The following is a 22929-nucleotide window of genomic DNA, read 5'->3' as shown; positions in this document are numbered from 1 at the left end:
CCAAGAAAAAAATACAAAACCTGAACCGACCAATAATAAGTGACAAGTTTGAACAGATAATTGAAAATCTCCCAACAAAGAAAAGCCCAGGACCAGATGGTGTCACTACTGAATTCTATAGAACCTTTAAAAAAGAATTAATACAAATTCTTCTCAAACTATTCTAAAAATTGAATCAGAGGGAACTCTAACTCATTCTCATAGGCTAACATTGCCCTCAGATAAGCACATAGCAAAAGAAAGAAAAACCATAGGCCAATAACCTCGATGAAGATAGATGCAAAAATCCACAGCAAAACACTAGCAATTCAAAACCAACAAGACATCAAAAAGATAATATACTGTGATTAAGTTAGGTTTATCTGGGAAATGCAAGATTGTTTTAACATATACAAATTAATAAACACAATACAGTACAGCAATAGAATGACGGACAAAAGTCATATGACCATGTCAATAAATATAGAAAAGGCATTTGGTAAAATTCAACATTACTTCATGATTTAAAACTCTTAATAAATTAGGTGTAGAAGGAAAGTACCTCAACACAATAAGTGCCATATATGACAAACCTTCAACTAATATCATCTAGATTGTGGAAAAGCTTTCAAAGGGAGAGAGGATTACTTTAAGTGTGGGAGGATTTGCTCTCTTTTACTACCACAATCCACTTTGAGAAAACCATGTCTTGGAAAAACCCTAAATTAAACCAGCCCAATGTGAACTGAATGTTTGCAGTAACAAAGGAGTCTTCTGTTTTCAAAGGAAATCTACATCAGTGCTGTAAATATGTCAAAGGCCTATTTGCATTCTCAGGTTTATTGAAGCACTATTCACAACAGCCAAGGTGTGGAATCAACTTACATGTTCACAAAGAAATGGATAAGGAAAATGCCATGTGTATTATATATATATTATAAATAATATTGCTTTTATTATTAACATATGACATTAATATATTAATATTAATATATTACATTATATTTATATTATATATTATAAATATATATGACACACAATGGAATACTATTTAGTGATGAAAGGGAGTAAAATTCTGTTATTCGCAGCAACATAGATAATCTTGTAGGATATTATGTTAGTGAAATAAGTCAGGCACAGAAAGGGAAATATTGCATGTTCTCACTCATATGTGGAAGCTAAAAAATTTGACCTCAAAGAAGCAGAGAGTAGAAGAGTGGTTATTGGAGGCAGGGAAGTCTATGTGGGAGAGGGGATACCCAAAGACTGGTTAATAGATATAAAAGTAGAGCAAAATAGGGGGAATAAATTCTAGTGTTCTCTAGCCTACAGGGCAACTATAATAAACAATTTACTGTGTATTTTGAAATATGTAGAAGAGGAGATTTTGAATGTTTCCAAAACAAAGAAATGATATTAATGTAAGATATGTTAATTACCCTGATTTATTACCCAATATATATGTATCAAAATAATACACTGTACACAATTATTATATGATTATGTTATGCTTATAAATATATACAATTTTGTGTTAATTAAATATAAAAGAAAAAGGAAAACTGTGGAACAAAAAACAATAGAAAAAAGAGGTAAGACATGAAGAGTTTTTTAGTTTATGTGTGTGCATGGTAGGGGTAATGCAGATGACATAATTATATATAAATTTAGAAAATATTATTGTATGTTGAAAATGAATGAGGAGGAAGAATGTGCTGGTAAATGGGGACAACACAAGTTGAAGGCTGTTGTAGTTACACAAGTGCTCTGGTTTAAATGTTTTTTCCCCTCCAGATTTCCTGTTAAAACTCAATCTCCAATTCAACATTGGGAAATGTGGCCTTTTGAAAGTGGTTTAGGGCCCGTAACACAAGGGTCTCATCATCATGAATAGAGGAATAGTTGTTTCTGCTGGCTTTAGAAGTTTTCTTGCTTCTCTAGTTCTTTTAATTTTGACATTAGGGTATCTGTTTTATATCTTTCCTGCTTTCTCTTTTGGGCATTTAGTGCTATACATTTTCCTCTATATACTGCTTTAAATGTGTCCCAGAGATTCTGGTATATTTTGTCTTCGTTCTCATTGGTTTCAAAGAACATCTTTATTTCTGCCTTCATTTTGTTATTTATCCAGTCGTTATTCAGGCACAGGTTGTTCAGTTTCCATGTACTTGTGTGGTTTTGATTGAGTTTCTTAATCCTGAGTTCTAATTTGATTGCACTGTGGTCTGAGAGACTATTATGATTTCTGTTCTTCGGCATTTGCTGAGGAGTGTTTTACTTCCAATTATGTGGTCAATTTTGGAATTGGTATGATGTGGTGCTGAGAAGAATGTATATTCTGTTGATTTGGGGTGAAGAGTTCTGTAGATGTCTAGTAGGTCTGCTTGGTCCAGAGCTGAGTTCAAATTCTGGATGTCCTTGTTAATTTTCTGTTTCATTGATTTATCTAATATTGACAGTGGGGCATTAAAGTCCCCCACTATTATTGTGTGGGAGTCTAAGTCTCTTTGTAGGTCTCTAAGAACTTGCTTTATGAATCTGGGTGCTCCTGCACTGGGGGCGAATATATATATATATATTTACGATAGTTAGTTGTTCTTGTTGCATTGATCCAGCCACTCTCAAAAGGCCACATTTCCCAGTGTTGAACTGGAGATTGAGTTTTAACAGGAAATTTGGAGGGGAAAAAACATTTAAACCAGAGCACTTGTCTAAGCAATGGCCTTCAACTTGTCCTGTCTCCATTTACCAGCATGCTCTTCTCTCTCCCTCATCCATTTTCCACATAGAGTAATATTTTCTGAATTTATCTCTGATTATATCATCTTTCACATTTGCCCCACATTGCACACACATTCACTAAAAAAATCTTCATGCTTTTCTTTGTCTCTTGAATTTTATGGTTTAAAGTCTGTTTTATCAGAGACTAGGATTACAATTCCTGATTTTTTTTGCTTTCCATTTGCTTGGTAAATATTCCTCCATCCCTTTATTTTGAACCTTGTGTGCCTCTGCACATTAGATGCGTCTCCTGAATGAAGCACACCAATGGATCTTGACTCTTTATCCAATTTGCCAGTCTGTGTCTTTTAATTGGGCATTTAGCCCATTTATATCTAAGGTTAATATTGTTATGTGTAAATGTGATACTGCCATTATGGTACTAGCTGGTTGTTTTGCCGGTTAATTGATGCAGTTTCTTCCTAGCATCGATAGTATTTACAATTTGGTATGTTTTTGCAGTGACTGGTACTGGTCGCTCCTTTCCATATTTAGTGTTTCCTTCAGGAGCTCTTGTAGGGCAGGCCTGGTGATGACAAAATCTCTCAGCATATGCTTGTCTGTAAAGGATTTTATTTCTCCTTTGCTTATAAAGCTTAGTTTGGCTGGATATGAAATTCAGCATTAAAAATTCTTTTCTTTAAGAATGTTGAATATTGGCCCCCACCCTCTTCTGGCTTGTAGGATTTCTTCCAAGAGATCCACTGTTAGTCTGATGAGGTTCCTGTTGTGGATAACCTGACCTTTCTCTCTGGCTGCCCTTAGCATTTTTTCTTTCATTTCAACATTGGTGAATCTGACAATTACGTGCCTTGGAGTTGCTCTTCTCAAGGAGTTTGTGGTGTTCTCTGTATTCCCTGAATTTGAGTGTTCGCCTGCCTTGCTAGGTTGGTGAGATTCTCCTAAATAATATCCAGAAAAGTGTTTCCTAACTTGGTTTCATTCTCCCTTTTACTTTTATGTACACCGATCAAACGTAGATTTGGTCTTTTCACATAATCCTTATTTCTTGGAGGCTTTGTTCATTTCCTTTCACTCTTTTTTTTTCTCTAATCTCATCTTTGAGCTTTATTTCATTGAGTCAATCTTTAATCTCTGATATTCTTTCTTCTGCTTGATCAATTTGGCTATTGAAACTTGTATATGCTTCATGAAGTTCTTGTGCTATCTTTTTCAGCTCCATCAGATTGTTTATATTCTTCTCTAAAGTGGTTATTCTAGTTAGGTTTTCATCTAACCTTTTTTTTTTTTTAGATGGAGTTTCACTCTTGTTAACCAGGCTGGAGTGCAATGGTGCGATCTCAGCTCACCACAACCTCTGCCTCCTGGGTTCAGGCAATTCTCCTGCCTCAGCCTCCTGAGTAGCTAGGATTACAGGCATGCACCACCATGCCCAACTAATTTTTTGTACTTTTAGTAGAGACGGGGTTTCACCATGTTGACCAGGATGGTCTTGATCTCTTGACCTCATGATCCACTGGCCTTGGTCTCCCAAAGTGCTGTGATTACAGGCTTGAGCCACCACGTCCGGCCTTATCTAACCTTTTATCAAGCTTCTTAGCTTCCTTGCATTGGATCAGAACATGCTCATAGAAGTTTGAGCTTTAGCTCATAGAAGTTTGTTATTACCCATCTTCTGAAGCCTGCTTCTGTCAATTCTTCAAACTCATTCTCTGTTCAGTTTTGTTCCCTTGCTGGCGAGGAGCTGTGATCCCTTAAAGGAGAAGAAGCATTCTGGTTTTTGGAGTTTTCAGCCTTTTTGCTCTTCTTTCTTCCCATCTTCATGGATTTATCTCCCTTTGGTTTTTGAGGTCTGTGACCTTCGGAAGGGGTCTCTGAGTAGACTTCCTTTTTGTTGATGTTGATGCTATTTCTTTCTGTTTGTTAGTTTTCCTTCTAACAGTCAGGTCCCTCTGCTGCAGGTCTGCTGGAGTTTGCTGGAGGTCCACACCAGACCCTGCTTGCCTGGAAATCACCAGTGGAGGCTGCAGAACAGCAAAGACTGCTTCCTGTTCCTTCCTCTGTTGCTATTAAGAAAAGCTTTTGGGAATGGGTTCTCTCTCCTCTCCTCTACTATGTAGGGACATGTTTGCATCTTTGTCCCCTTTTGCCCTTTTACTTTCCACTATGTGAGAACTCAGCAAGAAAGCTGTCACCAGAGGCTGGAGCCTTGATCTTGGATTTTCAAGTCTCCATAACTGAAAAAATAAATTTCTGTTCCTTGTAAATTATCTAGTCTGTGGTATTTTGTTACAGCAGCACTAATGGACTAAGACACCAAGGAAAGATTGTGGTAGCTGGAGAAAGACATGAGCGCACAGACTAGACAGACTTGGTCTTATACTGTAGTACAAAGTTGCTGCATTCTGATCTTGGCCTTAAAGAATAATCAAGGGATCTGATAAACTATAAATTCTGAATACAATCTGATAAATGTGCTGTTAATATTATGAATATATAAAATTCTGGTTTGGAAAGACTTGGAAAGTTCTGGAAAAGCTCTGCAGAAAAGTAAGCATTTCATCTGGTCCCTGACTGACAAGCAGGATTTTTTTTTTTTTTTTTTGAGACGGAGTTTCCCTCTTGTTACCCAGGTTGGAGTGCAATGGCGCAATCTCAGCTCACCGCAACCTCTGCCCCCTGGGTTCAGGCAATTCTCCTGCCTCAGCCTCCAGAGTAGCTGGGATTACAGGCACGTGCCACCATGCCCAGCTAATTTTTTGTAATTTTAGTAGAGACGGGGTTTTACCATGTTGACCAGGATGGTCTCGATCTCTTGACCTTGTGATCCACCTGCCTCGGCCTCCCAAGGTGCTGGGATTACAGGCTTGAGCCACTGCACCCGGCCCGCAGGATTTTATATAGTGAAATTTTAGACAGAGGGACGGCATCTACATAAGAACAGTGTGAAAGTGTATTTTGTTCATTTGTTTATTTATTGTTTCATTCTGCTTCAATTATTTTTAATCCCTTTATATGCCAGACATTGTCCAAATAACAAGCTGTTATCTTCTAAATATGCAATATGATGTCTGGTAATAATAGTGCTTGGGGAATAGAAAATTGTCCCACCTGGTAAGAGTGTAAGGTACACAGTGCATATGGTGTGAGATAAAGGGTTTTGATTTCTGTGCCAGGAACTTATGACTTAAGTCTGTGGCAAGGAGGATCCATAGAGGTTCTTCTGCAAGAGAATTTGAACAGTGAAAATCTGGCAGCAGAATGGCAGGAAAATTGTAGCTGGGACAGGCATGGCAGCTTCATACAGTAGGCTATATAAGTGCTGAAGAGATTTTGGGTCCAATAGCAGGAATGGGAAGAGGGCTGGATACCAGAGTACATTTGAGAAGCAGTCAGTAGGACTGGAAGAGCACCTTGGCATAAGACATACAGAATGCACCTGTGTCAAGGAAGACTGGATTTTTCTTGCTTGGGATCCTGTGCAGATGGTGACATTATTCACTGGGCAATATGGGAAGATGAGAAATTTAAGGATAAAGATATGCCAGTTCCAAATATGTTGAATTTCAGGTATTTTCAGTTCACTCAGGTGTAGATGTGTAGGCATTTTTCTAATTTAAAACAAGAATTATGGTCTCAAATGAGAGGTGGAGTTTGCAGATGAAAGTTTAGGAACCCAGGTATTAAGACATTATCTGACAACTGGTTGTTCAGGGGTGGAGTTAGAAGAAAAGAAAATTGCCAAAAGTAGAGCTCTAGAATTTCTAAAATTTGAAGGGCAGTTAAAGAACAAGAAAGATGAAGAGAACTGGATATGGAGCAATCTGGGAGGTTAATAGGGATGCAGGAGAGTGTGGTGTTCCAGAAGTTAAGTGGGGAAACGGTGTTGAGAAGAAGGACATTAATGGTTAATGAAATAAGCTACATATAAGGTAAATAGAAGAGGATAAAGTAGAAGTCATTGGATCTTGTAGCTATGGTATTTTTGAGATCTTTGACAGAATAGTTTAATAGTGTTGAAGAATTTTTGGCCAAATAGCAAGTGGGTAGGCTAAGAAGTGATTGAAAAGAAAGGAATGAAGGCAGCTCTTTCAACACAGTGGTCTTGATGGGGGAAGAGAGAAAAAGATAGCATGATAGGAAGGTGGAATTTATACAGAAAACTTTTCCTTTTTTTCTTTCCAATATGGATAGGTGCAAGTTGGTCACATGTGCAGAATGAATGTAAGGGACTTTGTGATTTGTGGAGAGGGAGATAGTGAAGAAAAGGGCAATAGTTACTAAGTTCAGGAAACTGGTAAACAGCTGGAAGAACACAAGTGAAGGAGGTAGGTCTGGAAAGGAGATGAGAACTTTTTGGTGACCAAGAGTAGAAGGCAAGACAATGGACAGACATGAGCCTGGAGACTGAGGGATACCAAAGTCTCCTCAGGTTCAATCCAATGCTGGGCCCTCTGCTAGAAAATGCTTTAAAGCCTAAGGGTATAAAAAGGGTGAAATAAAAAAGACCTATTTTATTTTTGGCATCTCACTGTGTCAGTACGGGCTGATAAATAAAGACATGAGGTAAAAATGGACAAGCTCTGTCTGGGCAAGTTGAGTTACTGAGCCAGCTGCTGTGTCTCTTGGATTGTTTCTTTGTCAGCTCAGTTCCACCATTCGTATTGCTACAGAAGGTCTTGTCTGATGCTGAATACCCGGTGAGGGATCATTCACGCTTGCTGGATTAAATTTGATTAAAGTAGCTTATTTGTGACATCTGAAATGTCTGTCTTTAGAATTCTGTGTAATTATTTTGATGTTTAGGGACACAGGGATATCCAATAATCATTTAGTCTGTGTTAGCTACAGGTGAGGGAATGGTGAATTCAACCAGGAATACATCTTGAGCACAAAGCTCTTGAACTGTATTCTTTCCCTGGTTTCCTTGGTGAACTCTGTTCAGCTGAGTGTCCTCATCTTCTCATCCCTGTGATAGTTGAATGTCTTCAATGAGGTAAACCCTGGAACATTACAGGTCTTAAATTGGACTCTCCTCCAGCTTGGGGATAGAAATCAGAAATCACGTAAGCCCCTTTTTAAAACTCCCCTCTTAATACACAGATGAGGAAACCAAGGCCCTAAAAGATAAAATGCTTTAATCAAGGTTATGCAGTAATTTTATATTAAAACTAACACTGAAACCAGAATTCTGACCACCCTCCTTTAAGCAGGTGGCTTAATTGCTGGGACGTAATGACATCTATACTTTGTGATTCTTTTGTTAATGGATTCCTTTCTCACTTCTTCTGACTTCAGCAAGTACTATTCTTAAAGGAATAAATTTAATGACTTCAACAGAGAAACATGTGAACTGAAGGCTTACTTTCTTGCCTTGATTTCATTCCCTTTTGTATATACTCTGTTTATTCTATACTTACTGGCATTAAAGTCCTGAATTGTCGCTGTCTCACTGCAGAGAAGAACATATCACCCTGGCCCTAAATGCCCAGGAGGTGGTACCCAGAGCTTTCAAAGGGAGAGTGGATTACTTTAAGTGTGGGAGGATATCCAATAGTCTTTTACTACTGTACCTCACTTTGAGAAAACCATATCTTAGAAAACTCTAAATAAAACCAGCCCAGTGTGAACTGAATGTTTGCAGTAACAAAGGAGTCTTCTCTTTTCAAAGGAAATCTTCATCCTAGTACTTCATCCTAGTACTTTTAAATGTTTATATATCAATTACTACTTGCCTGCATGCATATCTTGGGAACAAGAAGGCTAGAGAGTCTCTACAGCACAGATGTTAAATCCTGCTGTCAATTAAAAAGTCAATTATAAATAGTAGAAAGTATTTTTGAAAGAGGTTGGATGTCTGCAGAACAAAAGAGGCTTTAATTTATGAAAATTCCACTCACAGGTACTCTGGGAACAACCCCTTATTTGAGAAATGAGAAATATTGCTTGGATTGCTCTTTTGCTCATTTCAATGACCTCACTGAAAGATTTCACACTATCATTTAGAAACCATGGTGAGACAAAAAGTGTGAGGAGATGCAGAAACCTTGGCTGGTCATGTCAGTCTGGCTACTAAGTACAGTTCATCCTACTAGATGTGATCTGACGTTACTTTCTCTAGCCCCCTTGAGGCATTCACTCACAGCAGTGTCAGGTACATACATTCTCTCCAGGTCCCCAAATCCTGAAAATGCACCTTTTGGGATGGCTCGAAGCTTGGTGAGGACAAACCTCCTGCAAAGAGAGTAGAAATAAAATATCACAACCTATCCACTAATAAATAATTGAGTTGCTAATGTATTAAGATAGTATTAGCTAACAGCTAACACATAGTAAGTGCTTGCCATAAAGTAATGTTGAAATTGCTTTTACATTCTCTTAATCCTCTCTACGAAGTGGCGATATTGGCACTATTAGTCTCTCCATTTTGTATAAGGAAACTAGAGTTTAGGGAGAATAAAAAGTTTACCCAGGGTCACATGGCTGATACATGACAGAGTTGGAATATAACCTTGCTGGTCCCCACACCTTATGTTGCCTTCGGTAGTCCTGTGTGAGGCCTGTTCTCTTTCTCTACTCCAACCCCCATTACCTCTTCCTTTATTGTAATTCTCAGATGACCTTGCCTCCTATTCCAAGATGAAAATAAAACCAATAGAAGAAAATGTCTTTATGATCTCCTAGGGCTCACCGACTAATCAACCTGCCTGCACTTGTGCTTTACACACATTGCCTTCTTTCCTGGTGCAATGAGTGAACTGTCCAGGGTCCTGTCTAAGAATAGCTTCCCCAATATGCAGGTCTGTTTCCCTCTCGGCTAGTCCCAGTAACTGCTATGAAAATTTTCCATTTTCTTAACACATTTCATTCACCTTTTCCCTGCTTCTTTCCTGAATTCTGCTTACTAATATAAAAACATGCTGTAACGTTTCTCATCTATAAAAAAAGTCTTCTCTTAACCTCAGCCGCCTCCAGCTTTTGCCATTTTCTTCTGCTTGAAATCTTCGTCTCATGCCTGCCTCAGAATTCCTTCCAATGGCTCCTCATCTCACTAGGGGAAAAATCGGAGTTGTTTACAAAGGTCTTCAGTACTCTAAAAGAGCTTACTGCTTTTTATTTCCATAGTCCCTGTGTTCTCAATTTTGACAACAACCCTTTGTTCATCTGGTCTTGTCACAGTATCCTCTAGCAATTCCTTGGACATGCCAGGTTCCTTCTGGCTTAATGTTTCCACATTTGCAGTTCTCTTTGATTGAAACTTTTCTCTTCCAGATATCCTCATGGCTTGTTATTTGCTCAAATGTTACCATTTCTGTGACGCTTTCCCTAACCACCTATTAAAATAATAATCTCCCAAACTTGGCCCCAACCCCTCTTTCCTGCCACTTAAATTTTTTTTTGTCATAGCTATTCTGACATGTTATATCTTCTACTTATCTTTGTGTATTTATTTATTGTAACTAGAATTCAAGTTCCACGAGGGCAGAAATGTTGGCCTGATTTGTTGTGACTGTGTAGCAAATGCCTAGAACAGTGCCTGACATGACAGGTAGTCAATAAATATTTGTTGAATGACTGTATTAATGGCTATTGAGCATTCTGAAAATTCTAAGTTTGAGATTGTAGTTACAAGTGATCCTTTGGAAATCTTCATAATAAGAATATTATTCTTTCCCTAGCCTTCTTCCCTCTGGCTTTTTCTTGATTCGTAACTGATTAATAGGGATTTGGTTTTCTTTCATCTTTAACACTTCCTTTTGTAAGGCAGTCTGTGAGCAGGAATTGTAATCAAACACCATGGACTTGGATCGTTTCATAAACATTTTTTTGCTTTAACCATTTATTATTTATTGGTGTTAGTGAAATTTCCGTTTCAGATAGAGCTGCTACTCAGGCAATCAGGTCTTTTGTCCCCCCGCTTGCTTGTGCTTGGCTACAAGATGTGCCAACCCTGTGGTGAAGAATCATGAGAGAGAGCCCAGTGTGCTGTTGCTGTCCTGTGGGAGTTTATATTCTTGCTGGGAAGGCAATACTAGAAACTTTGGAACTGCTAGAAAACAGTTTAGGGCTATAGTTGATATAATAGCAATAAATGTTATACAAGGAATAAGATGAGAAAGATCCCAAAGTACACAAATATATAACAGAAAGATTGTTAAAGGTGAATGAATTTTGAACCTAAGCCTCAAAAATATTAGTTCATACTAAAAGCATTGTCTTTGTTAAGCCATTTAAATAAAAGGTGATTTAATTTAAGATCACAGAAGAGTATCTACTTCTAGAATATCCATCTAAAATGAATCAAAGTTAGCTCAATACTCTAGCTTAATTATACTCACTTAACCTTTGTTAATACATACAAGTTCCTTTTGTTCCTATTTAACACTAGACAGAAGAATGATGAAAATAAACAAATAATTAAAGATAATAAAATGGCTTTAAACTACTCAACACTCTGAAAGTATCAAAGAAATTGTAACATTAAGTAAAATATTAATGAGATACATGGAGAGTGAGGTCTTGAATAACGGACTCTTGTATTTAATAACATCAACTAGAAAGCATTTTTTGATTCAGCCCAGTAGTGTGCATGCTTTCTAAAATTTTCAAGGACTATGTCTGCATTAAGCAGTTCAAATTTATTAACGTAATTAAATATTTTGACACTTAAAATCTTCATTGACCTCTATTTCCTAAAAATGTTATAAACTAGATAATTTGAAAATATTTTCACAAAAAATTACCCAGAAGTCTTCTATAAAACATTACAAATATTACTTTAAATGCCTAGCAGAGCTCAAAAGGATATGAGAAATCCCCAGGGGCCCAAAGTAAAGCAGCTGAATACCAGACGGACTCCTGAGCAGTGGTGAATGCAGCCAGAATTCTAAGAGGGTAAAGTTAAACCAGGGTACCCTGGGGGAGTTTCTGAACTTAGAGGCAAAGGGATTTATATTTTAGTGCCAAACTGGCATATGAGATGAGATGTGGAGAACAGAATGTGAAGACATCATTTCTTGTCATCTCATACACATTCTAGAAAGGTATAGAAAATGGAGAACAAGTCATTTAAATTACAGTGAAATAGCATCTAGAAATGTTTCATAACTTATGAAAGATATAAATCCTCAGATTCAGAGATCTCAACAAATCCCAGGGAGGAAAACAAAAATCCACTGCCAGATACCTATGAATTAAAACTGTGGAGCCATTGAAGATATTTTAAATGCAAGTGGAGGGAAAAAGATAGACTGTCTTCAAATAAAAAAATAATTAGAAAAGCTTACAAAAATATCTTCAAAACTATTAGAGAAAATAACTGCCAATTTAAAATTCTATAATGTAGAAAATTATCATTCAAATGTGAGGGTAAAATGAAATGACATCTGAACAACTTTAATTAGCTATGAATAAACTTTTAGAGAAAGGATTTCTTTAAAGGATAAGAAAATTTAATCCAGGAGGAAGACGCAAAACACAGAAAGGAATAGTGGATGAAGAAATTAGTGTTTCCTATTGAATAGGTGAGTTTCTTAGTTCATTTGTGTTGCTACAAAGAAAAACCTGAAACTAATGTATAAAGAAAAGAGGTTTATTTCACTCATGGTTCTGCAGGCTTCACAAGAAGCATGGCATCAATGTGTGCTTCTGGTGAGGGCCTCAGAAAGCTTCCACTCATGGCAATAGGGGACGGAGAATAAGCATCAAGTGGCAATTGATGAAGGATGAGGAGGGAAAGGTAGATGCCAGGCTCTTTTCAATAATCAGCTCTTGTGAAAACTAACAGAGTGAGAATTAACTCATTACTGCAAGGATGGCAGCAAGCCGCTCGTAAGTGATCTGCCCCTATGACACAGACACCTCCCACTAGGTCACTGGTCCAACACTGGATATCAAATCCCAACATGAAATTTGCAGGGAACAAATATAAGTGAGTTGTCATAATGGCTGGAAACCCTACCAAGTCAATAAAGAACACTAAAAACATACTGACCAAGAACTAGGTTATAAAGAAAATTAGTATTTAAAAATTACTTTCTTTGATGGTGATGCAATTAAATTACTTAGAAATCAATAATAAATATAATTAGCTCTCCTCCCCCAATACACATATACCCATATGGAAAAACCAAAACCAAAACCAAAAGCAAAGCAAACCAACCAACCAAACAAACAAACAAATGAACACCCTTTAAAATCATACATGGGTCAAAGGAGAAATTACAATTAGAATTATTTAGATTGAACTATAATGAAAATACATATCAAACATATCAAACTCGTGAAATATCATTAAATTGCTACCTATAGCAGAAATTTATAGATGTAAATTATTGTACGAAAGAAGGAAAGAAAAGAATTAGAGAAGAAATTAATGAGCTAAGCTTCAAGTACAATAAACTACTAAAAGAAAAATAGAACTGTGGAAACAGAAAATTATGAACCCAATATTTTTTTTATTCCATTTCTGGCTAGAACTTAAAGTGATACTTGAAAGATGTTTCATAAGAAATGGAAAGAGCAGAGACTGTTGATAGAGATGTTTGAGAAGGTAAACACTCAGGTAGACATTATAATTTCATATTAAAGTTTAAGTTTACACTAACTTGCTATTTTGAAATTATAAGGTTAAGTTTTTCTTTGAGTTTATTACTGAGATGGGTAAGAAGCTTTCTACTAGTAGCAAAAGGCTTACTAAAATGGTTTAATGGACTCGACTTATAATATTTTATAACACTGAAAATGATTGTTATAGAGAACTAACTTATTTGAATGTTTACTGAAGAAAACTGGATTTACCACTTAACATTGTAAACTCTGCCTATTATAGAAGGCTTATTTTAACCAGCAACCTTCTGACATTTCATTATGACATGTCATAATTAACAAATTCAAAAGGTATACACACATTTCCTTTAAATCAGAAACATAGGTAACGGTATTGTACTTGATAAATTTTCATTTTTGAAACAAAGTAAATGAGAGTATAATAGATAAAGTTTAGAATACATTGCACCACAATTTACATCTTACTGATGCTTTCACATTTTCCTTTCAGAACTGGAACAAGACAAAGATGCTCACTCTTACCACTTTTATTCATAGTTGTACTGGAAGTTCTAGGCAGAGCAATTAGGCAAGAGAAAGAAACAAAGGTCATACAAATGGGAAAACAGGAAAGCAAATTGCCCCTGCTTGCAGATTGCATGATCTTATATGCAGAAAAACATAGACTGTACCAACAAACCTTTAGAACTGATAAATGAATTAGGTAAAGTTGTGGGATACAAAACTAATATACAAATTCAGTAGCATATCAATACCTAAACAGCAAACTGGCTGAAAGAGAAATCAACAAGGCAATCTCACAATAGCTACAAAAAATACCCAGGAAGAAATTTAACCAAGGACATAGAAGACCTCCTCAAGGGAAACTACAAAACACTGATAAAAGAAATTAAAGAAGATATAAATGTAAAGACATCTCATACTCATAATTCAGAAAAATTAATATTGGTAGCATGACAATACTACCTAAATCAATCTACAGGTTCAATGCAATCCCTATCAATTTTCTATCTATTTTTAAATAGAAAAAAAATCTTAAAATTTGTATGGAACCACCAAAAACACTGAAAAACCAAAGCATTCTAAGCAAAAAGAACAAAACTATATGCATCACATTATCAGACTTCAAAATATACTACAAACCTATAGTAACCAAAACAACAAGGTATTGGCATAAAAATAGACACATAGACCAGAAGAACAGAATAGAGAACCCAGAAATCAATCTGTGTATTGATGTCCAACTAATTTTTGACAAAGGCGTCAAGAACACTCATTAGGGAAAGGACAGTCTTTTCAATAAATGCTGCTGGGAAAACTGTTTATCACTATGCAGAAGAATAAAACTATATTCCCACCACTGATTCTATATAAAAATGACCTCAAAATTAATCAAAGACTTAAATGTAAGACCTCAAATGATAAAACTACCAGAAGAAAATGTAGAAGTGCTTCAGAATATTGGTCTGGGAAAAGGTTTTATGAATAAGACTTCAAAAGTACAGGCAACAAAAGCAAAAATAAACAAATGCAATTATATAAACCAAAAAGCTTCTTCACAGCAAAAAAAAAAAAAAAATAATCAGTAGAATGAAAAGATAACCTATATTTGCCAACTACTCACCTGACAGAAAACTAACTTAAACATCTCAACAGCCAAAAAAACACAAAAGTTGATTAAGAAAATAAGCAAATGATCTGAACAGACATTTCCCAAAATAAAACATGTAAATGACCAACAAATATATGAAAACATGCTCCCTAATCATCAGAAAAATGCAAATTAAAGCCACAATGAGGTGTTGTCTCACCACAGTTAGGATGGCTGTTCTCAAAAAGACAACAAAATAACAAATGTTGGTGAGGATGAGAAGAAAAGGGAACAATTAAATACTGTTGTTGGGAAAGTAAACTAGTACAGACTCTATAAAGAACAGTATGAAGGTTCATCAAAAAAAAAAAAAAAAAAAAAAAACCCTGCAAATAGAGCTACCATATGATCCAGAAATCCCACTATTTGGAATTACTATATCAAAGAGACATCTACACTTCCATGTTTACTTCAGCACTACTTCAGTAGCCAAGATATGGAATCAACCTAGTTGTCCAACAAGAGATGAATGGATAAAGCAAACGTGGTATATATACCCAATGGAATACTATTTAGCTGTAGAATAAAATCCTTAGCCAAAGAATAAAATCCTGTCATTTGCAGCAACATGGGTGAAATTGGAGGACATTATGTTAAATAACACAAGCCAGGAACAGAAAGTTGAACACCATATATTTTCACTAATATGAGAGAGCTAGAAAATGTTAATCTCAAAGAAGTAAAAAGTAGAACAGAGGATACTAGAGGCTGGGAAAGGTATGGGGAAGAGAAGGATAGGGAGAGATTTATTAAAGAATATAGGGCCGGGTGCGGTGGCTCACGCCTGTAATCCCAGCACCTTGGGAGGCAGAGGCGGGTGGATCACAAGGTCAAGAGATCGAGACCATCCTGGTCAACATGGTGAAACCCCGTCTCTACTAAAAATACAAAACATTAGCTGGGCATGGTGGCGCGTGCCTGTAATCCCAGCTACTCGGGAGGCTGAGGCAGGAGAATTGCCTGAACCCAGGAGGCAGAGGTTGCAGTGAGCTGGGATCGCGCCATTGCACTCCAGCCTGGGTAAACAAGAGCGAAACTCCGTCTCAAAAAAAAAAAAAGAATAAAAAATTACACCTAGATAGAAACTCTAGTGTTGTATATATATATATATAAACTCTAGTGTTCTATTTAAAATAGCAAAAAGGATATTGACATTCCCAAGAAAAATCAATGGTAAATGTTTGAGATGATGGGTATGCTAATCACTCTGTTCTGATCACTTTACACCATATGCATTGAAACATCACTATGTTCTCCATAAATATGTATAATTATTATTTGTTAATTACAAAGAACACATTGCAAAATTTACGTTTACCTTGAGAGAGGAAACCTGAAAGAGTAGAGAGAAAAAATAAACATAAGAATAGAAATGAATTAAAAATAACAATAAAGAGGATCAACAATACCAAAAGCTAATTCTTGTGAAAGATTAGGACTAGGAAGAATATTTGTTCATAATCAGCAAAGAATAAAAACTGAGAGAGAATAAAACCTCCCAAACAATTAGAACCATGAAAAGTGGCACTTAACTAAAGATATGATGATTTAAATTAGAGAACACTAAGAACAATTTTATTACATTACTTTTTTTCTTTTTTTTTTAAATTATACTTTAAGTTCTGGGGTACTTCAGTAGCCAAGATATGGAATCAACCTAGTTGTCCAACAAGAGATGAATGGATAAAGCAAATGTGGTATATAAACCAGGTTTGTTACATAGGTATCCACATGCCATGGTGGTTTGCTGCACCCCATCAACCTGTCATCTATATTAAGTATTTCTCCTAATGGTATCCCTCCCTAGCCCCCATGCCCCAACAGGCCCTGATGTGTGATGTCCCCCTCCCTGTGCCCATGTGTTCTCATTGTTCAACTCCCACTCATGAGTGAGAACATGCAGTCTTTGGTTTTCTGTTCTTGTGTTACTTTGCTAAGAATGATGGTTTCCAGCTTCATCCATGTCCCTGGAAAAGGACATGAACTCATCCCTTTTTATGGCTGCATAGTATTCCATGTGTATATATGCCACATTTTCTTTATCCAGTCTCTCATTGATGGGCCTGTGGGTTGGCTCCTAGTCTTTGCTGTTGTGAACAGTGCCACAGTAAACATACCTGTGCATGTGTCTTTATAGTAGAATGATTTATAATCCTTTGGGTATATACTCAGTAATGGGATTGCTGGGTCAAGTGGTATTTCTAGTTCTAGATCCTTGAGGAATTGCCCCACTGTCTTCCACAATGATTGAAGTAATTTACACTCCTACCAGCAGTGTAAAACTGTTCCTATTTCTGTACATCCTCTCCAGCATCTGTTGTCTCCTGACTTTTTAATGATTGCCATTCTAACTGGTGTGTGGTGATATCTCAATGTGGTTTTGATTTACATTTCTCTAATGACCAGTGATGATGAGCTTTTTCATATGTTTGTTGGCTGCATAAATATCTTCTTTTGAGAAGTGTCTGTTCATATCCTTTCCCCACTTTTGAATGGGTTTGTTTTTTTCTTGTAAATCTGTTTTAGTTTTTTGTAGATTCTGAATATTAGCTCTTTGTCAGATGGATAGATTGCAAAAGTTTTCTCCCATTCTCTAGATGGGCACTTAACTAAAGATATGATGATTTAAATTAGAGAACACTAAGAACAATTTTATTACATTACTTTTTTTCTTTTTTTTTTAAATTATACTTTAAGTTCTGGGGTACTTCAGTAGCCAAGATATGGAATCAACCTAGTTGTCCAACAAGAGATGAATGGATAAAGCAAATGTGGTATATAAACCAGGTTTGTTACATAGGTATCCACATGCCATGGTGGTTTGTGTTCACTCTGTGTTCACTCTGATGATAGTTCCTTTTGCTGTGCAGAAGCTCTTTAGTTTAATTAGATTCCATTGGGTTTTGTTGCCATTGCTTTTGGTGTTTCAGTCATGAAGTCTTTGCCCATGCCTATGTCCTGAATGGTATTGCCTAGGTTTTCTTCTAGGGTTTTTATGGTTCTAGGCTTTACATTTAACTCTTTCATCCATCTTGAGTTAATTTTTGTTAAGGTGTAAGGAACGGGTCCAGTTTTAGCTTTCTGTATATGGCTAGCCAGTTTTCCCAACACCATTTATTAAACAGAAAATCCTTTTCCCTTTGTTTGTTTTTGTCAGGTTTGTCAAAGATCAGATGGCTGTAGATGTGTGGTGTTATTACTGAGGCCTCTGTTCTGTTCCACTGGTCTATCTATCTGTTTTGGTACCAGTAGCTGTTGTTTTTTTGCTGTAGCCTTGTAGTATGTACTTTGAAGTCAGGTAGTATGATACCTCCAGGTTTGTTCTTTTTTCTTAGGAGTATCTTGGCTATGTGGGCTCTTTTTTGGTTCCATATGAAATTTAAATTTTTTTTTTTTTAATTCTGCGAAGGAAGTCAATAGTAGCTTGATGGGGATAGCATTGAATCTATAAATTACTTTGGGCAGTATGGCCATTTTCATGATATTGATTCTTCCTTTCCATAAGCATGGAGTGTTTTTCCATTTGTTTGTGTCCTCTCTTATTTCGTTGAGCAGTGGTATGTAGTTCTCCTTGAAGAGGTCCTTCATATCCCTTGTTAGCTGTATTACTAGGTATTTTATTCTCTTATTAGCAATTGTTAATGTGAGTTCACTCATGATTTGGCTCTCTGTTTGTCTGTTATTGGTGTATAGGAATGCTTATGATTTTTGCATTTTGCTTTTTGTATCCTGAGACTTTGCTGAAGTTGCTTATGAGCTTGAGGAGATTTGGGGCTGAGATTATGTGGTTTTATAAATATATAGTCATGTCATCTGCAAACAGGGACAATTTGACTTCCTCTTTTCTTGTTTCAATTCCCTGTATTTCTTTCTCTTGACTGATTGCCCTGGCCAGAACTTCCAATACTATGTTGAATAGGACTGGTGAGAGAAGGCATCCTTGTCTTGTGCCAGTTTTCAAAGGAATGCTTCCAGTTTTGCCTATTGAGTATGATATTGGCTGTGGGTTTGTTATAAATAGTTCTTATTATTTTGAGATACCATCCATCAATACCTAGTGTATTGAGAGTTTTTAGTGTAAAGAGCCGTTGAATTTTGTTGAAGGCCTTTCTGCATCTATTAATATAACCATGTGTTTTTTGTCTTTGGTTCTGTTTATGTGATGGATTACATTTATTTATTTGTGTATGTTGAACCAGCATTGCATCCCAGGGATAAAAATGACTTGATTGTGGTGGATAAGCTTTATGATATGCTGCTGGATTCAGCTTGCTAGTGTTTTATTGAGGATTCTCACATCAATGTTCATCATAGATATTGGCCTGACATTTTCTTTTTTAGTTGTGTCTCTGCCAGGTTTTGATATCAGGATGATGCTGTTCTCATGAAATGAGTTAGGGAGGATTCCCTCTTTTTCTATTGTTTTGAATAGCTTCAGAAAAAATGGTACCAGCTCCTTTTTCTACCTCTGGTAGAATTTGGCTTTGAATCTGTTTGGTCTTGGACTTTGTTTGGTTGATAGGATATTAATTGCTGCCTCAAATTCAGAACTTGTTATTGGTCTATTCAGGGATTTGACTTCTTCCTGGTTCAATCTTGGGAGGGTGTATGTGTCCAGGAATTTATCCATTTCTTCTAGATTTTCTAGTTTTTTTGTATAGAGGTGTTTATAGTATTCTCTGATTGTAGTTTGTATTTCTGTGGGATTGGTGATGATATCCCCTTTATCATTTTTTATTCTGTCTACTTGATTCTTTGCTCTTTGCCTCCTTATTATTCTGGCTAGCAGTTTATCTATTTTCTTGATCTTTTCAAAAAACCAGCTTCTGAATTCATTGATATTTTGAAGGATTTTTTATATCTCTATCTCCTTAAGTTCTGCTTGGATCTTAGATGTTTCTTGTCTTCTGCTAGCTTTTTGATTTGTTTGCTCTTGCTTCTCTAGTTATTTTAATTGTGATGTTAAGGCGTCGATTTTAGATTTTTTCTGCTTTTTCTTGTGGACACTTAATGCTATCAATTTCCCTCTAGACACTACTTTAAATGTGTCACAGAGATTCTGGTAGGTTGTGTCTTTGTTCTCAGTGGTTTCAAAAAACATCTTTATTTCTGCCTTCATTTCATGATTTGCCCTCTCTCTGTTACCCAGTTCCAAAGTCAGTTTTATATTTTCAGGTGTCTTTTCAGCAATGCCTAACTTTACTCTTAACAATTTACTGAATTAGTCCATTTTCATGCTGCTGATAAAGACATATCTGAGACTGGGCAATTTACAAAAGAAAGAGATTTAATGGACTTACAGTTCCACATGGCTGAGAAGTCCTCACAGTCATGGTGGAAAGCAAGGGGGAACAAATCATGTCTTACAAGGATGGTAGCAGGCAAAGAAGGAGCTTGTGCAGGGGAACTCCTCTTTTTAAAACCATCAGATCTCATGAGACTTTTTCGCTATCATGAGAACAGCATGGGAAAGGCCTGCCCCCATGATTCAATTACCTCCCACTGCATCCCTCCAACACTAGCCAAACCATATCAGCTAGTAAAAGAAGGAATGCTCTCCAACTTTTTTTATGTGGTTAGTGTAACTTTGGTAACAAAACTAGACAGGGACAATAAAAGAATGAAAATAATGTATGGACAGTGTGCATTTAGTAGAATCTAAATAAATAATACATTATTATCAGTATAAATGTGTCATAGCATTCAAGAGTTGCCAAATATTAGAAAGCTCTATCAGAGAAAATTTTCATATAAATAAAAAGCACCATATGATTTTCTTAATAGACATAGAAAATATGTTTGGTAAAATGGAAATCAATTATAAATGTTTTGAGACAAAAGAAAATTCTTTTCTGATAAGGGGTAATTCTATTAAACACTAAAATAAATATACTCAATGGAGAAATTTTAGACACTTTCCACTTAAAATTGGAATGAGACAATGGTGCTGTTACCTCCTCTATTTCATATTGTGCTAGATACTCTGGCCAACACAATAAGAATAGAAAAAGAAAAAGATATGTCAGAAATACTGATGAAAAACTACCATTACCCACAGAAAACATCACTGTCTACACACACACACCCACACACACCACACACACAGAATCTCTACTTTGTAACCAATCTAAGACATCACTGGTACAACTAATAAGAAAATCTAGTCAGATAGCTGGTTATATGATTAGTGAACAAAAATTATTCACTCATATTACTTTAAACTATTTCAGTTACAGTGACCACAAAACAAATATGGTAACATTAAGTACATTAAACCAAATATAGTAATATTAAGAAATTAGTCTAAGAAAAAACATGCTCCAGGATTTAGGAGAATTAATCAAATACTTAATTGAAAAAAGATTATAAACCCCAAACAAATGGAAATAAGCACATTTATAAATGGGAAGTTTCACTATTGTGAAGATGATCCATTTTAATCCATATTAATATATAAATTAATGCAAGGCCATCTAAAGCACAGTTGTTTTTTGCTTCTTTTTGTATGGTTATGTGGAAATTGACTAGCTTATTAATAGTCACATGAAAGAGCAAGTTGTAAAGAATAGCTAAAGCAATTTTAAAGAAGTAGAACAAGACTGAGGGGATTGGCATACCAGGAAAAACAATTTTTCTAAAGTTAGAGTGATTAAAATATTGTGATTTGACAGAGTTTAAAAAAAAATAGAGCAGTGGAAGAGAATAAAGAGCACAGAAATACCACAAACAAAAGAATATGATAAATGACAGTGTATTATCTAAAAATCAATGGTGGAAGATATGGACTAATCAATAAGGGATGCTAAGACTATTGATTTTCCTTGTAGAGTAAACTAAGACCTTTACTTATTACCAAATTCAATCTCAATTCCAAGTTTACTAAAGATATAAATGGGAAAAGTCAAGACTTTAAAACTTTTAAATAAAACATTTGTTCAGAAGACTTTCTTTAAAAAGGACACAAAAACCGTGCACTAAAATTGAAAAGTTAATAAATTTAACTATATTAAACATAAAATTTCTCTAAAACAAAGACACATAAACTGAACTGTAGTTTATGTATAAGCTTCAGACTAGAGAAAGATATTTGCAACACATGCAAGTAAAGTATATAAAGAAATTTACTAAAAGAGAAATACAACCCAGTAGAAAAATCGGCAAAAGATATGAACAGGCAATTTATAGAAGAGAAAATGCAAGAGATCAATAAACATACATAAAAAAAGATGTTCAACTTCACTAGTAACCAAGAAAATGCAAGTGTAAACAATACTGGATACTATTATGCACCATTATATTGGCAAACATTGGAAGGAAAATCTCACAGTATCCATGCTGGTGAGGTTGTGGAACAGTGGGATATTTTCTACAATCTCGATGGAAGAGTAATTTGCTACAACTGCTTTCAAGAGTGGTTTGTCAATATGCATTAAAGCAGAAGATACAAAATGCCCTTGGACCCAGTTATTGCATGTCTTGCTCTCTGCCACATGTACATCCAGGGACAAATAAAACATTAATCATAGCAGCTTAATTACCGATAGCAAAAAATTGGAAACACCTTAAGTACCCTCAAATAAGAACATGAATACACATTAATATATTGTGGTATACTGACACAGTGTCAAATTTATAAAAGAAAAAAGGCGTAAACTGAGATGCATGGAACCAGCTGGAAAAATTCCCAAAGTATAATGTTCAGCGCAAAAACCAAAAAGTTGATGAGGTATATCTACATCATGAACAGAATGATACAATTTTGATAAAGGTTAACAGCATGCAGAATAACATGTTATGTTGTTTTATATTAATCATGTCTTTTTATTTTGTATTTTTGATGGTTTGACATCTTTGGGCTTTGCTGACCCTGGAGAACCTGCCCCTCCCAGTGGTCGTGGCTAATTCCCAGAGACAGCAAACAACTGGTTCAAGAACACACCTTTCATATGCAAACCAACTAAACCAAAGTCTATACCCCCAGCCACCTC

General features: G+C 35.9%; 1 protein-coding gene across 1 annotated transcript in view; it reads right to left on the bottom strand.

Annotated features, from left to right (window-relative positions):
• The window catches only part of FSHR (follicle stimulating hormone receptor), a gene marked incomplete at its 3' end in the record, with an annotated part of 200671 nt that overhangs the window by 105205 nt on the left and 72537 nt on the right, over window positions 1–22929 (bottom strand). Inside the window, 1 exon segment of the mRNA NM_001243140.1 lies at window positions 8884–8955. Within this exon segment, the coding sequence (NP_001230069.1) occupies window positions 8884–8955 (72 nt within the window).

This window comes from Callithrix jacchus, chromosome 14, assembly GCF_049354715.1.
Source record: "Callithrix jacchus isolate 240 chromosome 14, calJac240_pri, whole genome shotgun sequence".
Classification (NCBI taxonomy): domain Eukaryota; kingdom Metazoa; phylum Chordata; class Mammalia; order Primates; family Cebidae; genus Callithrix; species Callithrix jacchus.
Note: the sequence above shows the minus strand (reverse complement) of the source record. Positions and strands in the feature narration are given on the sequence as shown.